We start from the raw sequence: 19,913 nt of genomic DNA on the forward strand, positions 1-19,913 counted from the left end.
GATCTTCCATCCCTAAAATACAGCATACTGTTACTGACACTTGGATTCTTGCAATTTGATCTCATTAGTTAAGACTTGTTTATTCCTTTACATAACCAGGTTATTCAGCAGGCTAATCCTGGTCCAGGATATCATTCATTAAGATAGTGTTAGCTCTGCAACCAGAATGTTGTGAGTTCAAATCCCAGGCCTGCCCGGAGAGCTGCTGTTGTGCCCTTGAGCGAGACCTGCATTATGAATTTGAGTGATTCTCTGATTCGCTGTATCGATTCTGTGTCCTGAACAGGGTGAGTCTGGTGCAGCTGGAAAGGCAGGACTGAAGGGAGATCCAGGACGCCCAGTAAGTACATCCCAACATACTATATACTGCACATTCAACAAATAATTGACCTCCATGTGTAACTTACTACATACTTCATACAGCAGCAAGGGTTCATGAATATATATATATATATATATAGTTTTAATTTCCATCCAGTGAATAATAATTCTCATGCAGTAGCTTCGTCATTGTCTTGTGTCTGTTTGCAGGGTGTAAAGGGAGTTAAAGGAGGTTCTGGCCCGAAGGGAGAACGTGGAGTGAGAGGAGATCCTGTGAGTTGTTCTGCAAAGATTAAATTGATTCAATTTTATAAATACAAATTAAATTCTTATTTAAATATAAATAATAGCGGCTAAGTGAAATCAAATACATTCTTCTTCTTCTTCTTCTTATTATTATTATTATTAATATTATTATAATAAATTGCCTTTCTTGTACTTGTTCTGTATTCATACTCTAATCCTTTAAATTTTTTTAAAATAATTTATGATTGCTAAATTATTTTATCACTAAAACACTTTAGTGTACTAGACTACAATGTGAATCATTTATAATGATTTACTTTTTTTGGGCATCCATTATCAAAAACCTTAAGAATTAAAATCTTTAATTAAAATAAAAGAATCTTTAAAATTCTTTATAATTCTTTTTTAAAGAGGAATAATTGCCATTAAGCATTTAATTCTATTCTTTGCATTAAATGATGGTTAACAGGGAATACCAGGAGCAGACAGCAACATGCAGGGTCCAAAGGGTGAGCCGGGATACGCAGGCCTTCCTGTGAGTGTTTGTGTCTAATCAATCTCACTCATGAAATTATAGTATTATTTATGGAATTATACATTTTAAATTATTAATGATATTAAAGGCAAAATGTAAATATATCACCACTGGAGCAGTCCAGCATGCATCTTTTTTTAAAAAAGATAAATAGTAAATTGTGCAGTATTAAATAATAAAAACCTGGACTACCCTCCTGTCAGGGTGTTCAAGGCCCAGATGGAGCTCCGGGTCAAGCAGGAGAGCGAGGAGAGAATGTAAGTACACTTCAGCTGGAGCTCGAACGCAGCTTCTCGACTAATGTACTGATGTTTAGTTTAAGCTTACAAGTGCTCATCTTTTCTTGGGGGGGTGACGTTTTGGCAGCGTGAGTGTATGATGTTTGGATCCGTGTTGTTGCCTGGGTCATGTGTTACATTGCTCATCAGGAAAGCATGCCACAGGGGGAAATATTTGGAGTGCAAACATAAATTTGGAGGAATTGGGAGAGAGTGCAGTGATGTCTCACTTCTCCTGTTTTATAGGGCTTTCCTGGGAAGAAGGGACCACCAGGAACGCCGGTAATGCAATTCTATGACGTTATTCTATCGTTTCTATTCTAGCATTTCATCCTAATCCCTTTTGCATTCTATTCCCTTTTTGTTTTGTTTTTTTAATTTCATTCTATTCAATTTCCTTCTATTCTATTTCATCTTATATACTATTATAGTTAATCTTATTCTATTTAATTCTATTCTATTCCCTTTTGCAGTGACTGCTACACTGTTTTTTATTTTATTCTATTTCATCTGTTCTATTCTGCAACTTATTCTTTTGTATTTCATTCTATGTCGATTGTTTTATTCTATTCCCCTGTAAGAGCCTGTATATATTTTCCATTAGAGACACTCCGTGTAACACAGTTACTCCTGTCTCCCAGAACAGTGATCACATGACCATCAACTTTTCTGTTATCTGATGGAGAATCTCGTTACATTATTTGCACATTTAACAGTTTTCTCTGTATCATCTTTAAACGATAACATTATATAAATAATCAATATTTTTTAGGGGCCTTCCTCCACTGAACAAGGAGAACGGGGACCAGTGGGTCCCGCCGGTCAGCCGGGATTGCAGGTGAGGACTCTTTAAGTGGAAATCTAACGCTGCTTTCCCAGACACATTTTATATTAATCTTTATATACTGTATTCTGTCAATGCACACACCCATGGACACACAATAATAATAATAATAATAATAGCAATACCAATAATAATCATAATACTTTCAAACCTGTTGTTGTCGTCTATCCCAATAGTTGGACTCCTCATGTCTTTGTCTCAGTCATAATGTTCTGCTTTCTCTCTCTCTCTCTCTTCAGGGTCCTCCTGGGAGAGGTGGAGCCAAAGGAGAGAAAGGTGATCAAGGTCTACCTGGAGTTCAGGTACGTCCAAACTGCTCCTGTATCATCAGTATTTAAAATAAATGTTATAGCAAAATAATCCATATTGGCATTTTAACAGTAACTCCACTTCATCACATCACCCTGTGGTTGATTATTTTCCTCTAACAGCAAGCCCCCAAGTGTTTAATTCCTTACATATCGGCTACAACGAAACTTTCATGAAGTGGCTCATATTGCTCAGATTTTCACCTCAAGCTTCTCGCTGCAAAAAGCAAAAGTAACAGCAAACACATAACAACCGACAGAACTTTTGTGACGTTGTATTCATAACATGCAGCAAACTGAAAAAACATTACACCTCTTCTCCGATCTCGTATCGACATCTATCTATAGCCTATCCATCTAAAATTCTGATACGTTTTATATATATATACTATTTTATGCATGAAAGCGTTCAAAAAAAGAGAGTTTTTTGGTTGTGCTGTAAAAATCATTGAACAGTTGAAATGCATGCTGTTGCTTTTGATTGCACAAACAATTTTTTTTTTTATTCAGTTTGTATGATGCTGCGTAAATGTACGCAGCCAGCGTAATCCAGCAGTCCCACTCCTGAGTACCCTCAGGTGCCAAACTTGAGCGTGTATCAAAAACTGGAATCATTTGTCTGAACCAGTGGATCAAGTTCGAGTTCTAGTTTGTTTTTTGTTTTTTTTGGTGCTAATTTTCATGCAGTGGGAAAAGGTTTAATGTCACTTCAGCTATAAACATCTGTATGCAAACATTTCGATTTTCTTGATGGTTTCTCCTCAGGGACTGTATGGTGCAGCTGGGGATAAAGGGGCCAAAGGAAATCCAGGACGCAGAGGGCCACGGGTATGTCATACACCCTTTCTGGTTTGTTTTTTTTTCCTGTGATTTCACAGAACTAGACTCTGTCCCAAACAGGAACTTATTGTTCTTACTGAAACAGACGGTCTTCACAGAGACATACACAACACAGAAGAAAATAATTAAATATCATTTTCCAGTGTTCACACAGAAGGGGAGGAGCTTGCCTTTTCAGTTCATGGGTGTGAATAAGAAAGCGTGGGTTAATGGTGAGCTTGGGAAATGGAAAAAGCTTTTATATTACAGAAGAAAAACGAGCTGTCATGAAACAAACTAGTCCCTAACAAACAAAACCTGTATATTTCATTCGCTCAGTCAAATCAGACTGGCCAGATAAACAGCACTTTATAGTGAAACACCCAGTGGACAATATGTAGATGGTAATAAATAGTAATTACCAGTACACACTTTCTACATTGGACTTTGAAGTACACAGTGAATCCGACTTATGTACAAGTTCAGAATCATAAATAACTGAGACATGCCTGTACTCTGGTTAAACTCAGTCGTGTGTGTGTGTGTGTGTGTGCATCTCACACTCAATTCTCTGAGCTTTGTGTATGTCTGTAGTTAAGTTTGAGGCCTGAAAATGCATACTATAGCGTAGAGTGCCATATTGCTAATTATTTTATTAGCCAGCAAGCTGTTAATCAGCTGTTAAACCGAATAAACAGGGCTACACTATAATATCAAATCTGAGAGCCTGAGTGAAAATGCTTTGATTTTGCATGTTTTTCTAATTTCATACAATATCTGTCATTAAAAGTTATATTATCAGCATGACAACCTGAGCGAAATGTAGACACTTACGTGAACTTCAGAATTTCTCTGTAGTCAGTACATCCCCCTGTTCCTTTAATGACAGCGTGCTCTCGAGCTGGCATGGACCCCACAAGTCTGTCCAAAATCTGACGATCCGTGTTGGATCATCGTCTGATCACGTGCTCGAGGAAAATCTGACCTTTTGTACAAGTTAACATTAGCATTAACACTGTAGTTAACATTCTAGAAATAATGCAGTATCTTGAATATTTCTACTTCTCCTATTTGTTTTACATTACATTTTTTTTAGTTTTAAATGAAAAAAAATTCCAGATTTACAATGTCTTCTCAGACTTTATACTAAACTCAGAGTTAGTATTTGTATTTACTCTGCCTTGTTATACAGTTTCTATGTAGTGTCCTAGACCATGTTTTTTTCAATGGCCATTAATGCTATAACAACTCTTCTCTCAAAGCGTGTGCGTGTGTGTGTGTGTGTGTGTGTGTGTGTGTAATCTTTTCAGGGTCGGCTAGGCGACATGGGCAGTAAAGGTGACACTGGACCAGAGGGTTTCAGAGGACCACCGGTCAGTAGGTCCCCATTTTAAACTATTTCAGTGTAGATAAAACAAGATAAAGATAAAAAATGGAGAACTGGGAGAGCACAGACTGTGATGGACATTGTGTTCTATTTATAACACACAGGAATAAAAATATTTTCACAGCCTCTGTTTAAATGTGGTAGGCATCAGAGGAGCAAACATCCGGTGAATATTTAATACAAAACCAACCTGACTGTCAATTTGAACTTTAATTTTCAGAAACTTAAGGCATATATTTTTTGGTGAATTTTCATTATTTAAGATTTTATTTTGTCCTGAACTGTCACAAACAAGCTTTTGCAAATTTAATACCTGCCCTTCAATCGTATTAATCCTCTGAACATCCAGTTAGTAAAGCACCTTAAAGTAAAGTAAAGTTAGTAAGGTAAGCCAGACAGAGGTTGTTAGTGCTCATAAGTTTAACTGAATTAAAATCACAGTTCCATGTTGGAACTGCTACAAATTTTGCCCGAGATCAGGTATGGATATTATTTGTAAGTTCATCCGTACACATTGTTCAGTTACTGATTATCAACTATGCTACACAAGGTTTGAAATGTTTTTCCTCACCACGATCATTAGAAAGTACAATTGATTAATTCTTTTCTTTTAAACAGGGCCACATGGGCGCAGACAGTTACGGACCTCCAGGACGTAAAGGACATAAAGTATTGTTACATTTCCTGTCTTTAAATCCTAAGTATCATTATTATTATTATTATTATTATTATTAAAATCAAATTTAAATTATTATTATTGTACATCATAGAGTTCGAGATCGTCTCTAAGTAATACCAAAATGTCAAAAAAGAAATTCAAAATTGTTTTATTTACTTTAAATGAATTCAGAAAAATTTTTTTACTTATATTTATGTAATCATTTTTATTTTTATATATTTTAGACACTATTTCTTATTTATAGATTTTTATAGATATCTTTAGACGGTTACAGACCTCCAGGACAAAACATATTCTTACATTCCCTGTTTTTAATTTCTAAGTAGGATATTTGTCTGGATTACTATTATTATTATTATTATTATTATTATTATTATTATTATTTTAAATTGAGCATTACTGTACTTTGGAGAGCTCACCATCTACTCCAAGCAATATCATGAAAAATTTCAAGATGTTTTTATTTATTTTAATTGTGTAGAAAATTGGTTCAGTTATATTTATTAAATACAGTCCCTTCTGAAAGTATTGGAACAGTAAGGCCAGTTGTTTTGTTTTTGCTATACACTGAAGACATTTGGGTTTGATATCAAAAGATGAATATGAGAAGATAGATCAGAATTTCGGCTTTCATGTCCTATTATTTACATCTACATGTGTTAAACAACTTAAAACAATGCACCCTTTGTTTGAACCCACCCATTTTTTCAAGTGATCAAAAATATTGGAACATGTGATTGACAGGCGTTTCTTGTTGCCCGGGTGTAGCCTGTTAGATTGATTGTTTAAACAATTAATAGCTCTGAGTGTCTGCTCTTGGATCCTGGGTTTCTCCTGTGAAGACTGCATTTGTTGTTAAAACAAACATGAAGGCCAGAGAGCTGTCAATGAAAATTCTGGCCATATAGTAGCCATTTTGAAGCTGAGAAAAGAGAGAAAATCTATCAGAGCCATTACAACAATATTGAATGTCCTGAAAAGGAAAGAAACCACTGGCGTACTAACAACCAGACATCGAACAGGTCGGCCAAGGAAAGCAGCAGCAGTTGTTGACAGAAACATTGTGAGAGCTGTGAAGAAAAACCCAAAAGCAGTCAGTGCATCAACAATCTCCACAGGACAGGAGTGAAGATATCATAATCCACCACTGGAAAAAGACTTTGAAAGCAGAAATATAGAGGCCATACCACAAGATGCAAAGCACTCATCAGCAGTATGAATCAGAAGGCCAGACCGGAATTCGCAAAGAAATACGGAGATGAGCCACAAAAGCTCTGGAACCAAGATTAACCTCTACCAAAGTGATGGAAAGGTCAAAGTGTGGAGAAATAAAAAATCTACTCATGATCCAAAACATACAGACTCATGGGTCAAGCACGGTGGAGGTAGTGTCATGGCTTGGGCTTGCGTGGCTGCTTCTGGAACGGGTTCACTAATCGTTATTGATGATGAAACTCACGATGGAAGCAGCAGAAGGAACTCGCAAGTCTACAGAAACATTCTGTCGGACTTTGGGTCGAACTTCATCATGCAGCAAGACAATAACCCAAAATTGGGTGATCTGCCACCAAAGGTGCCTTGTTCTAAATTGTTTAACACGTCTAGATGTACATATCAGGAAATGAAAGCTGAAATTCTGATCTCTATCGTCTCATATTCATCTTTTGACCTCAAACCCAAATGTCTTCAGTATATAGCAAAAATCAAAAGAACTGGCCTTGCTGTTCCAATACTTTTGAAGGAGCCTGTATATAAAACAGATTTCCTGTTTTATTTCTTTAGTTTTATAACGTAGATTTTCTTGTATATGGTTATTACTGATCATAGCTATGAATTTTGGTCTCTTGCAGGGAAATCCTGGTTTTCCTGGATATCCTGGTTTGCCGGTACATTTTAATAAATCTTTACTGTACTTTCTTTTCGAAATTAAATTTTTTTGCATATTTTTCATTTATTACTTCTAAAAGATGAAACATTATTAAAATCAAGGGTGAAGATGGAACTAAAGGATCCACTGGAGAAAGAGGACTCAAAGGACACCGAGGACGACCGGTAAGGTCTTACAATTATCTCAATAATTATCAATAGATTAGATCATATGTTTTAAGTTAATACTGCTTTGATATACAAAAAGTGATTTTTCTCAGAGTAATTAATTTCACAGAAGTAATTATTTATAGTTTTGTATTATTGTGAGTAGGGGAACAGTGGAAATCGGGGACCTCCTGGAGATCCTGGGGACAAAGGGTTGATCGGACCCCAGGTCAGTATTTCCTGATATTCCTCTGATATTCTAATAATAATAATCAGTTGAATTGTTGATGATATCATCATTATCCAAAACCTACTGAAATTAGGAGCTGACGGAATACATTATATATTTTTCGACACATTTTTTGTCCTTTTTAGAGCTTTCAATTTTAAAAAAATTATTAAAAATCATTGTGGTTCATTAAAAGTGTTATGGTTGAAATCTTTTTTTTTTTTTTTTTTATCATTAAGATCATTTGGAGTAAACATACAAAAAAAACATCAATGCATGCATCTGGTGTCAAAGAATTGTCCAAAGGCAAGAAAAAAAAAATTATTTATTTTTTGTTTCTCACCTTACAGTTAGATGGTATTCTTTATTCAGACATAATTTACTATGAGCCGATTTGAACCTGAAAACAACTGGCTTCATCCTGCAATTTCTGGTGTTTATTATATAATTTTGCTCGGCACTGATCTGCTAGTTTATACGGTACTAGAGTGGTGTATGTGATAATCCAGTAACTGCAAAAAAAGCCAAGGACATTTTCAACCAACAGGTATAAATGCATATAACAACTGATCTTCCTACAAAATAATTTTCTGTGAAAACTCATCAATAATGATTCAGCTAAAATAGTTGGCTTTATAGAATGCCTTTTTGTGCTTTAGGGTCCTAAAGGATCATCAGGAAGCAGTGCGAAAACTGTAGGTTCTTATTTTTCACCTTTAATTCTACAGCTGCATACAAAACGTGAGCATTTCCAGAGTCTGTTTACTGATTTGAGCGCCTTGCCCTGTTCTGTCTTGTAGGAATGTGAATTAGTGAATTACGTGCGTGAAAACTGCGGTAAGAGGATCATTATTACTGTAACCTTTACACACGATTAGCTATTAAAAAGTCTTTCTTTTTTAAACTGACCTATTGTGTTAAATGAGAAGATATAAAATATAATGTGTATTGAGAATTTTGACCCGTCTCTCAGTACGACATTAAACATAACATGGCATACACATTTTATATAAGTTTATTAGTTTTAAAACTATTTATTATTCACTGATATTGTACCTACAGCACAAATATGCTGTACAAACATTCGTTCTCTAATTCTCAAATTTGTCTAATACTTTAACAGTTTGCTGTGGAGGTAAGACCATGATCTATCTGTCTGTCTCTCTGTCTATCTGACCTGTAGTCCATGTCGTATGTCTACCTTTTCGTTTGTCTGTCTGTCTATCCATCCATTTGTCCATCCATCTGCCCACCAACCTATCCATTCATCCATCCAGGCTGCAGTCTATTTATCTGTCTTATCCATCCATCCAACCATATGTCAAAGTGTTGATCCACCTTTGAATCTATCTGTCCATCCATCCACCTGTCTAACTGTCTGTTGTGTCTCATCCATCCATTAATCCATCTATCCATCCATCCATTTATCTGTACATCCATCTAAGTTATTAATCTGTCCATCCATTCATTACACTATCCATCCAACCACAGGTCCATTTGTTGATCAATCTATCCATCTATAAATCCATCTATCTGTATCAGAATTCCGAGTCCACTGCCAAGGTTTAATGGTAACCACAGATCAGTATGTTGCTCATGAGTCAGCAATTACCCGTAATTTAGATGTATTTATCAGTCAATTATTTAACTCCTTAATACCCAGGAGCCGTCAGTGGATCCAAACTTTACCTTTGCCTTTGATGGAGTTTAGTGGTCATTGCTAAATGTAACTCGGCTGGGCCGTAAACGTGCTTTGTAAGGCGATTGGCACTTAACATACGCACGAGGACGAAGAAAATCAGAAAAACTTTTGTAAATCTGGCAGTAATTTATAGTTCAGATTGGCAAAGAAAACATTTACACACAACTTCACTAAAAGGTTGATAAATGAAAGTTGCTCAAACAACATTTCCATTTAAGCAAAATCTAACATTATAGAAACACTGGTGTTAGAAGTGAAAATGTTGCAGCAACATTGTAGGAATGTTATCCTAATCTTTCTGGGAATGTTGTGCGAACAACAGTATGGAACAATACAGTCTAACCTTCCTAGAACCTGAGGAATACTTCATGAACATTCTAATAATGTGTTTTAGCTGTTGTGTTTATGCTCCATCATGCTACCTTACTGGATTTCCTTCTTTTCTTCAATGTGTTTAGGTCACACTCAGTGTCCAGGTTACCCTACAGAGCTAGTGATTGCTCTGGACATGTCCTCGGACGTAACGTCAGAGGCGTTTGATAAGATGCGTTCTACAGCCGTGTCTCTGCTAGAGGACATCTCCATTGCTGAGACGAACTGTCCAGTAGGAGCTCGAGTTTCCGTTGTGTCCTACAACAGTCAAACCAGTTATCTGATCCGTTTCTCGGACTACCGTCGAAAGAGTCAGCTACTGGAGGCAGTCAAGGGAATCTCTCTGCAGAGGAGCAGGAACCGCCGCAATATGGGCCAGGCCATACGCTTCATTGTTGACAACGTCTTCAAACGCGTCCGAAATGGCAAACTAGTCAGCAAGGCGATCATCTTCCTGACAAACGGGGACTCGCAGGACATCTCAGCCATCAACACGGGCATGATGAAGCTCAAGGCTTCAGATATCAATCTGGGAGTCATCACCTTCAACGATGCTCCAAATGTTCGTCTTGCCATTCAGGTAGGAAACAGGAAAATGGAAGAAGCAGTCTGACATTCACTTATTTACAGGGATTTGTTTAAAAAAAAAGAACCTCACACACTATATGTCCAAAAGTTTGAGCACACTTGACATCATATGTACATGTTGAACATCCCATTCCAGATTTATTCCCCCTGTGTTTGCTGTTATAATGAGCTCCACTCTTCTGGGAAGCTTTCCACTAGATGTTGGAGCGTGGCTGTGGGGATTTGTGTTCATTCAGCTACAAGAGCATTAGTGAGGTCAGGCGCTGATGTTGGTGAGGAGGTCTGGGGTTCAGTTGGTGTTCCAGTTCATCCCAAAGGTGTTCAGTGGGGTTGAGGTCAGGGCTCTGTGCAGGACACTCGAGTTCTTCCACTCCAACCTTCACACACCATGTCTTCATGGAGCTCGCTTTGTGCACAGGGACATCGTCATGCTGGAACAGGTTTTTGCACCCCTTAGTTCCAGTGAAGGGAGACTGTAATGCTACAGCGTACAAAGACACTCTATACAATTGTGTGCTTCCAACTTTGTGACAACAGTCTGGGGAAGAACCACATACAGGTTTGATGGTTAGGTGTCCACATACTTTTGGCCATACAGTGTATTTTATCCCCTTGACAAACGAATGTAAAACTAACTCTTACTTTATGTTACTTTATCTTGCATCTGCAGTGGATCAATAAAATTTACGTTAAATACCAATGTAGACGATTAGTTTATTTTTTTTAATGTACAGAGTATACTCATAAAACAATTTAAATGTATTTAGACATTTCTAAAACAATGTAACCTTTTCCTTGAGTCCCATGTAATAATAACAATAATAATAATAATAATAATAATAACAACAATAATAATAATAATAATAATAATAATATCTCATGCATCAGTGATTTCTCCCTTTATTGCTTCTCAGGCTGATGAAACAAGGAGTTTCAAGGTTACTGATGAAGGGGAAGCCAGATGGATTAAAGAGTGTGTCATCTGTTTTGGTAAATTGCTACATATATTAAAACAAACCCCTCACACACGATGCTTAAGGCCCTATACACTGTCATAACACACTTGTAATTAGGAACATTAACGCAAGTTGTTAGTTACACAAATGCTATGTCTATATATGTCTACATGGTGCATAAGTTGTCATGACAGTTGATGCCCCAAATGAGTAACATATTATTGTGTATCATTAAGGTACCCTTAAGGAAAAGTATTTTGAGGCAGTTGATTGAAACGTGACACTGTTGTGTCATCTACAAACTGACAAAATGACAATTTTCGTGTTATAAAATGTTATATTGTCAGTGTTATGACAGTTGTTATAAAGTATGTGTAATAACAACTATCTTAAAACGTATGCTAACTAGAACAGACTTGGCAAAAATTTGCATATAATAACAGATGATGTCATGACAGTTATGACACCTTTAATGACGAACTGTGTCATGACGCATCTAACGTTACGTCACGCTGTGAAGGCTGAGCCTCACGGAAAGTTTCTAAATTTTCCAAAAGGTAATTATGAGTTCAGAAAACGCATGAAGGCTTTTTAGAAGCCGGAAGTTTGTAAACGCTGAGTTTCAGACATGACCTGTGCGCAACAGTAGTCATTAGTTTAAAACGTTGACTTTCTAGAGTTGTAAAAATAAAGAAAAGAAGTAAAATCGCTGAAGAACTTCTAGAACTTCACCGTTTCTCTCTCTGTAGATCACTGTAACCCAGACAAGAGGTGTGGCATAGACTCAAACCCTGAGCCCGAGGAGGTGGATGTGGACCTAACCGTACTGATGGACTCCTCTTATGACCTTCAGGCTGATCAATACTCTGGTGTGAAAGAGTTCTTAGTTTCTCTGATGAACATAGTAGACGTGAGCAATGAACCTACCAAAGAGGACGGGAAGGCCAGGATCGGTGTCTACCAGCAGAGCTCCACTTACCCCAACTCCCACGTTCAGGAAGTGCTCGGACTTGACGCATTCAAAGACCGTGCCGTGACAGAGAGACACATTGCTCAAGACATGCAACAAGCTGGTGGTTCACCACGTCTCGATTCGGCTCTGGAATGGATGATAACCAATGTTCTCCTGGAAGCACGGGCACCAAGGAAGAAGCGAATGGTCCTGAACATCCTCGGTGAAGAATCTGGGAGGTTCATGGACAAAGACGAGCTGAAATACATCTCCATGCTCTCTCAGTGTAACGATATTGTGATGGTCACGCTGACGGTGGGAGAAAAATTCAGCTGGACTCAGGTAGAAGGTCTCAGCACATCACCAGTGGAGCAACACCATATACCGCTGGGACAGGTGGGGCCGAAGGAACGGAAGTATGCTCAGAAATATTTACGAGCCTTCCTACGCTTGCTTACCAGTAAGAAACATCTCCATGACACTTTCCTAACATGGGGTTGTATTTAGAGTCAGCAACCTAAGTTCAAAAGATACAGCAATATTTATGCATAGCTTTTGTTTAATTCCTGCAATTGTCTTTAAGCCCTGGCCAAAAGATCTGAAGAAACGATAAAGCAGGTTGCTTCTTTGCTGTCTATTGCACTGCGATTTAGCATAAGAGCTATAAAATGCAGTTTAAGCTAATATACAAATGAGAAGAATAAAAAAACAAATATATTGAGGCTTATTGTTCTTATTCTAGTTAGAATTATGAAGTCAGTTTGCATGCACAGTTTACTCACATTTATTGACCTCTCCAGAACTGTAGAGATGAAGGGTGAAATGTTGTAATAATGAGAAAGAGTTAGACAGTGGCACTGGATTTTATACAGCTCCTCACTCTAATCCATATCGCACATTGGACTTAAAGTCAGATTTGTGCATAACTGAGACACGTCTCTCAGCCTAGTGCGGAACTGTCCAGAACTAGCGCTTTGTGATCTGAAGCTGAGCTTCTAAAAATTATCTGATTACACTGTTATCTTTTATCTGCTTACAGGAGATATCTTCCCCAAACCCTCTTCTCTAAATGACGAGTGCAGCAGTTTTGTTCAAAGGCAGATTAACCGTTTGCCTTCTGTTCCTCCAATAAACAGGTAAGACGTGGCTCACTACGCTAAAGCTTCTACACAGCAGGCATCTTCATCTCTTCATTTTCATCTTTTTGGGCTGTTTGCCTGAATTCAGTCACACCAACATCCGACAGGTTTTCCCACCCCACCTTACATATATAACGATCTGAAAGTTCACAGCGTATACAAAAAGTAGCTGTGTGGGAAATTAATGCATGTTTATGCAATTTCTCACTTGATGTGTAAAATTCTCTCATGCTCTACATACATTTAATAAAGCTGTTGTGGATTGAATCGCTGGTTAAAACAGACTCGGTGTGTGATGCGTGTCTAAACATGATTCAAAACCGAGTCTTGTGTTAACCTGTCCACTATAGAATTATTTATTTTAACTAGGGAAATGTGTTACCCAGTGTAGCAAGCCGGAAAACGGGTTAACAAAGAAGTTTATGGAGAGCAAAGACAAGAGAAGTGGAAAACTGAGTGAAATTATGGCTGAATGAATACAGTCTATGTCATCAAATATGTTGCACTGACTCAGTCATATTCATCTTAGAGAATAAATAATCAGATTAGTGGTTACATTTAATACCTGCCCATCACTTATAATAAATAAAAAAAAAAACTTTTGGCCTGGGCAGAATTTGAGCTTGATACCTCTGATCCCTGTTCTATTGCTTATCACTTAACACATGTACATTTGATAATAAGGGTGAAATCTCTCGCTGTTCATATCATACTCTAAAGTACAGAATTGCTCATTTATCATTCCTCTACATGTCAGCCATGACGTTTTCCCGACTGAGGAGACCATTACGCAATCTTTTACCGAGTCCTACGCTGAAGCAAGCACAGACGGATATCAGGAAACCATGGCACCGCTTCCGGAAGTGTTCATGGCACGTCCGGAAATATACACTGAGATAATTAAGGAAAAATATCCAACATACACGGACACGTATCCGGAGGGGTTCACAGATCAATACGAGGACGCTTACCACAATGAGTATCAGGACCAACCTATGAAGGAGCACACTGCAGTAGACAGTAAAGTGACGCCAGTGAACAGTGAGACGGCCGAGAAGCAAGACGAAAAGGACGCTGCGCACCAAAACGGGCCTGATGCATCGAAGGGTGTGTCCAACTATTTAAAAATGAGTAACTGCAAACTTTTTTTATGTCTCTGAATTTAGACTTTGCAATTACTTTGTCACATATGTAAAGTAATGATCTGAAAATGGCTCCACAGTCTGGAGTTACGCTCATTTTTCATACATGAGATTAAATCCATCTCTATTATAATAAAGGCCATGTGAGGTGCTGTCTTCTTGTAAAGATGCCTTCGTATCCAATTCTCAAAATCCGTTCAGCAGGTAGTGGTATTGATTATACCACTACGCTGTTGAATTCTCAATTCTGATTGGCCAGGAGATGTTGATGTTGGCGTTTTTTATATTTAGCTGATTTCCTCATTCGCATAGCTACTCTTAATTTACTGTGATATACGTAAACACAAACCATGTTCCATGAGGTCCGGGACTGATTAGTCCTGAGTAGGTTACTCAATTATTAATCAGCAGGCACCACAAACGTGTCCCAGGTCTGAAAATATGGCATCAATGCATTATTAGTAATGTTATAAAAAGTTTCACTTATGTGTTAAAATGCACAGCATTATCTTGTAAGATAACCGCTTTTAGTAATAAAGTCTAATTTAAATCCGTGCTTTCTGTTATTTGCGTCTCAGCCCGATGCTTGCTGGACAAGGACACTGGGAGGGTGTGTTCGAGCTACGAGTCCAGCTGGTACTACGACCGAAACACTCGGAAATGCACACACTTCTGGTACGGCGGCTGTGAGGGGAACGACAATCGCTTCCTGACGGAAACTGAGTGTGAGGAGACGTGCAGGGGATTAGGTGCGTCAGCAGCAACTATAGGATCATCTTCGTAAACAATAATATCATCTCTGATACTTTAACGTATTCATTTCTCCAACAGATGGTCAAGTTTTTCTCCAGGATGAACCATCGATAGCAACAGGTAACACACACACACTTTAATGCTTTGCTTATAAAAAATATCCCACATGACAGAATCCCAATGTTTCGCCTGCATCAGAGCCCACTTGATCCCTAGAGAGACGGAGAAACCACAGAAAACAGAAAACAGAAATTCATAACACCAGAAACTTTACTCTATCATGACCAATGATTGGTTAAACTCATTCATAAACATGTTTTTGCTGAAGATTTCATTCATGTCAATACAATATAACAACTCTTTAAATGTTAACAGGTAATCTGGGCTTTAGTTTTAGTCTTTTATCAAAAATATATAACAATTTTAGTCAAATATTGCTTATTTGGTTATCTCTGTTAGATTTTATTAAAATTTAGCTGAGAAACTCTTCCTGCAAATTCAATTTAAGAAAAATAATTAATTTTTTTATTTATTTATTTAATAACGTTCCTCTAATGAGCACACCTCCTACACTGCATACATTTAATAAAACGAAATTCATTTCAGTGGCTCCCATCAGGTATGCTAGGTCTAGCTAGCTAGTATTCTATTAGCCTTCTATTTTTGTTTGCTTTTAATGCCACTTACAATGTAGCCCTAATTTGCAGTACCAAGAGCAAGGAAATTTGCATATTAAATATCAAACTAATTAATCTCAAGAGCCATGCCATCCAAATGAGAGTAACACAACAGGAAAGTGTGTTAATTAATTGGTTTATCGTTCTCATAGCTACTCCTTATTTACTGCCACATACATAACAATATTAGAGCATTTTAGAATTTCAAGAAGAAAACAACATTTAGGAAAACATCAGGTTTTTAATAGTGCTTATTCATTGATCTTGTTTTTGGACTTCTTTTGTTAAAGAAATATATATATATATTTTTTAAATTTTGTTTGTTTGTCTTCAAACTGTGGAAATGAGCTTTTACAGATTTAATACCTGCCCTTCGGTTGCACTAATTTACACACAAATTCAATTTCTGTTCCTGCAGTGGTGAATAAATTCATTGGTATCGACTCCGCCCTGTATTTTGCAGGTTCGAGTCACTAGCAAGCTAGGATTTTCGAAGAAAAGAGTTTCACTATAGTGTACTTTTGACAATAATTCTCTTTTAAATGCACAAATCTTTAGTAAATCTGCACCTAGATGTTCACTTATATGTAATGAACATAAATAGTGCAGATAATTTTGCGTTTCTCTCGCTCAGATGTTTGCCAGCTCGAGCAGGACATGGGCACGTGCTTCAACTTCACGTTGAAATGGTACTACAACGCGTCTAAGACAGAGTGCAGCCGCTTCTGGTACGGAGGCTGCACGGGCAACGGGAACAGGTTCGACACGCGGGAGGAGTGTGAAGCTCAGTGTCTGAGAGTCAAGAAGAAGCTCTGAACACGTGGCACATCAGAAACATCCACTTCATTTATGGGGTTAATTTAATTCATTTGTGTGGTCGAGAACTTGTTAAAAGTTCTACTGTCATATGTTTCATGATTAATAGAAGAGCAGCACAGAGTAGTAATCAGTAATAAGCAGTAATAAGTCCAGTTTTAATCACCGTCTGTACAGACAGAATTGACTGAAGGTTATCAAATATCAGTTAAAAATGAGACTGAGATGAAATGAGCTATGAAAAAAACATAATATTAACAGCATATAGCAAAGATCAAAACCTGCTTTATTGATTTATCTGATTTACTGGATGCTGAATCATCAAGAATGTGTCCTTGTAAAAATTTATGATGGTTTGGTGTGTGTATAAAGATTTAATGTCACTAACTTTGGCTCATTTTTGTTATGACTGAAGTTATTAAGTGCGGTGTCCACTGTTAAAAGGTAGCCAAAAAATAAAAATTAATAAAATAAAAACCATCTACACTTTGAAACTATTTTCTGCTATTTGTCGAGTCATTTTTAAATCTACAGGGTTTTTTTTCTTCAGATGTTCGTTTTGCAGTGAAGACAATCAGAGACACACACACACACACAAAAATTGAATCCAAATGTCATTATGCTACTACAAAGAATAATAATAATAATAATAATAATAATAATAATAATAAATTAAATGAATACCACTCAAAGAAAGAAATGAATCCAGACCCAAATGGAAGAAGAAGAAATACACAAAGAAAGAATAAAATGATGCATAATATGAAATACTTAGTATATAATATGTAAATATAAAGAATTAAAAAAAAAAAAACTTTAAAGACTACCTTTATAGACTTTAAATAAATTCTAAATGAATGCGTTTTTAATAATGCAAAAAAGAACAAAAAAATTAATCCAAACATTGAAAGAAGAAGAAGGCGAAGAAGAAGAAAAAGAATACACAAAGAAAGCAAGAACATTCTTTAATTTGAGAATAAATATACAATTAAATAAATATATAAATAAACAAATAAAATACTCTGACTGACGGTCCTTTTAATACCGTTCAAGTTATGTGAGTATGAGTGATATGAATTAACCAGCATGATACAATGTACAAAAAAAAATCACTTATTGCTCCTTTAAAAAGCGTGAGAGTGTTGACTTTAACTCACAAATGCTTACAACACGTTACTTATTAAACTTCATTTATTAGACTAAATAGCTTTTTTTTTTTTTTTAATTATCACCTCGTATTAGATTTTTTTATGTCTTTCTCTTTCTTCAGTTAACATGCATGGATTAGGGAAAACTACACAACTGCGTATAGATTTCAGCTTTTAAACATAATTTTAGAAACAACAGCAAGCGTAGATGTTGCTGTAGATGTTGTAGATGTTGTAGATGATGTAGATGTTGTAGATGATGTAGATGTTGATGTAGATGTTGCTGTAGATGATGTAGATGTTGTAGATGATGTAGATGTTGTAGATGATGTAGATGTTGCTGTAGATGTTGTAGATGATGTAGATGTTGTAGATGATGTAGATGTTGTAGATGTTGTAGATGATGTAGATGTTGCTGTAGATGTTGTAGATGTTGTAGATGATGTAGATGTTGTAGATGTTGTAGATGATGTAGATGTTGCTGTAGATGTTGTAGATGTTGTAGATGATGTAGATGTTGCTGATGATGTTGTAGATGATGTAGATGTTGTAGATGATGTAGATGTTGTAGATGTTGTAGATGATGTAGATGTTGCTGTAGATGTTGTAGATGTTGTAGATGATGTAGATGTTGCTGTAGATGTTGTAGATGTTGTAGATGATGTAGATGTTGCTGTAGATGTTGTAGATGTTGTAGATGATGTAGATGTTGCTGTAGATGTTGTAGATGATGTAGATGTTGTAGTAGATGTTGTAGATGTTGTAGATGATGTAGATGTTGCTGTAGATGTTGTAGATGTTGTTTTAAACTGAGAAGGAGAAGTGATGTACTTCTGTTGTACTGTTTCTGCTTTATTTATTAGACCTATAGAGTGTTTTTTTCCTGAAATATCTGAACTTGGCATTACTTACTGGCTTGTTTAAGTTGGAATGAATGAAAGCAGGCTAATAAACCAAACTGGGTGCTTTGTGTGAGTTCAGGTCCCTTTCTACCTGAAAGCAGAGCAGCTGAACACTCCTCTGTGCAGAGACAGCTCCACCCCAGCAACCGGAAGCACGCGCTGAGAGGCTCCACTCCAGCTTCCGGGGCACAAAACATCACATCAAAAATTGATTTAAAAAAAAAAAATGTCGGAAAAGTGATATTTAGACAGCTGTAAGGTTCTTCCATAGAGCCACCACAAAAAAAAATTACAACACGTTTGCAATTGCAACTTCTACGCCAAAAAAAGTAAACACTGCACATAAATATATTTGCATGAGCCACTAATCCACTCCACTATGCACCATATAAAGCTGCAACCATTTTGCGCATACAATCTTTAAATTTTAACTCGCTAAGCTTATTACCAGCCCACGATAAAGATTTTGGACTTTAAGCATAAAAATACTTAACATGATGTCTTACTCAATGGCATATAAAACGCATACCTGTCATAAAACTCATATTTAGACAGAAATAAGAAAGTTTTATGAAGCTGTCAAACACATGCACGGTGTTTTCCTTCGTGCCGTATTCCTGTTGCTCCCAACTGCTGCAAAACGCAATCATTACAGCAGTCAAGCGTTATTTACGGCATAATGTTTTTAGCACTGATGCACAGTGTACACATTGTTTAGAAAGAAAATTAGAAAATAAATTATTAAACGATATTAAAGGATGGGTTACGACGTCACTTTCAGAGTTGAAATACTAGTTAAAATGTGATTTCAAACCTGTTAACAGCTTTTTTAAAAAAATGAGTAATGAAAACATACTTTCACATGAATAAATGTTCAGCCAACTGTCATGAATCATAGTGTTATAGGAAAATTATCAACTACAGGATGATGTGAGGATGCAGGGTTACTGTTACGACCTCAAAGCTGATTATTTTCCTGTGACAGCGAGTCCTGAAGTGTTTCAGTTACCACTTATCACTTACGTTACAGCAGCTATAAACAGTCGTTCCCTCTCCAGCCTCTTTTTCTCTCTCTTGAAGCTAATA

At 36.8% G+C, this 19,913-nt stretch overlaps 1 protein-coding gene and 1 long non-coding RNA gene across 4 annotated transcripts in view; one reads left to right on the plus strand and one right to left on the minus strand.

Moving 5' to 3' along the window:
• LOC113541991 (collagen alpha-4(VI) chain) overlaps nt 1–17,274 on the plus strand; it is a 30,129-nt gene extending 12,855 nt beyond the window's left edge. The window contains exons 20-43 of one of the 2 annotated variants that reach the window (XM_053232886.1): nt 287–340; nt 532–594; nt 1,037–1,102; nt 1,306–1,359; nt 1,627–1,662; nt 2,153–2,218; nt 2,464–2,526; nt 3,298–3,360; nt 4,662–4,724; nt 5,357–5,407; nt 7,268–7,303; nt 7,407–7,469; nt 7,618–7,680; nt 8,340–8,375; nt 8,481–8,517; nt 8,804–8,815; nt 9,841–10,334; nt 11,257–11,332; nt 12,048–12,710; nt 13,290–13,386; nt 14,147–14,520; nt 15,110–15,280; nt 15,363–15,404; nt 16,596–17,274. In XM_053232886.1, coding sequence (XP_053088861.1) covers nt 287–340; nt 532–594; nt 1,037–1,102; nt 1,306–1,359; nt 1,627–1,662; nt 2,153–2,218; nt 2,464–2,526; nt 3,298–3,360; nt 4,662–4,724; nt 5,357–5,407; nt 7,268–7,303; nt 7,407–7,469; nt 7,618–7,680; nt 8,340–8,375; nt 8,481–8,517; nt 8,804–8,815; nt 9,841–10,334; nt 11,257–11,332; nt 12,048–12,710; nt 13,290–13,386; nt 14,147–14,520; nt 15,110–15,280; nt 15,363–15,404; nt 16,596–16,777 — 2,925 coding nt within the window. In that variant the 3' untranslated portion in view covers nt 16,778–17,274. The remainder of the gene's footprint in view (nt 1–286; nt 341–531; nt 595–1,036; nt 1,103–1,305; nt 1,360–1,626; nt 1,663–2,152; nt 2,219–2,463; nt 2,527–3,297; nt 3,361–4,661; nt 4,725–5,356; nt 5,408–7,267; nt 7,304–7,406; nt 7,470–7,617; nt 7,681–8,339; nt 8,376–8,480; nt 8,518–8,803; nt 8,816–9,840; nt 10,335–11,256; nt 11,333–12,047; nt 12,711–13,289; nt 13,387–14,146; nt 14,521–15,109; nt 15,281–15,362; nt 15,405–16,595) is intronic. The other variant, XM_026939214.3, reaches the window with a different exon arrangement.
• LOC117596876 (uncharacterized) lies at nt 5–19,567 on the minus strand. 2 transcript variants are annotated; one of them, XR_004577870.2, is made up of 5 exons: nt 19,357–19,567; nt 18,919–19,005; nt 4,186–4,336; nt 2,376–2,470; nt 5–604 (listed from the first exon to the last, which is right to left on the minus strand). It is a non-coding gene; the product is annotated as an uncharacterized LOC117596876 (long non-coding RNA). The 2 variants fall into 2 exon arrangements; XR_004577871.2 differs by having other exon boundaries at nt 2,376–2,543.
• Nucleotides 19,568–19,913: the final 346 nt, after the last annotated feature.

Source organism: Pangasianodon hypophthalmus, chromosome 3 (genome assembly GCF_027358585.1).
Source record: "Pangasianodon hypophthalmus isolate fPanHyp1 chromosome 3, fPanHyp1.pri, whole genome shotgun sequence".
NCBI classification, from domain to species: Eukaryota; Metazoa; Chordata; class Actinopteri; order Siluriformes; family Pangasiidae; genus Pangasianodon; species Pangasianodon hypophthalmus.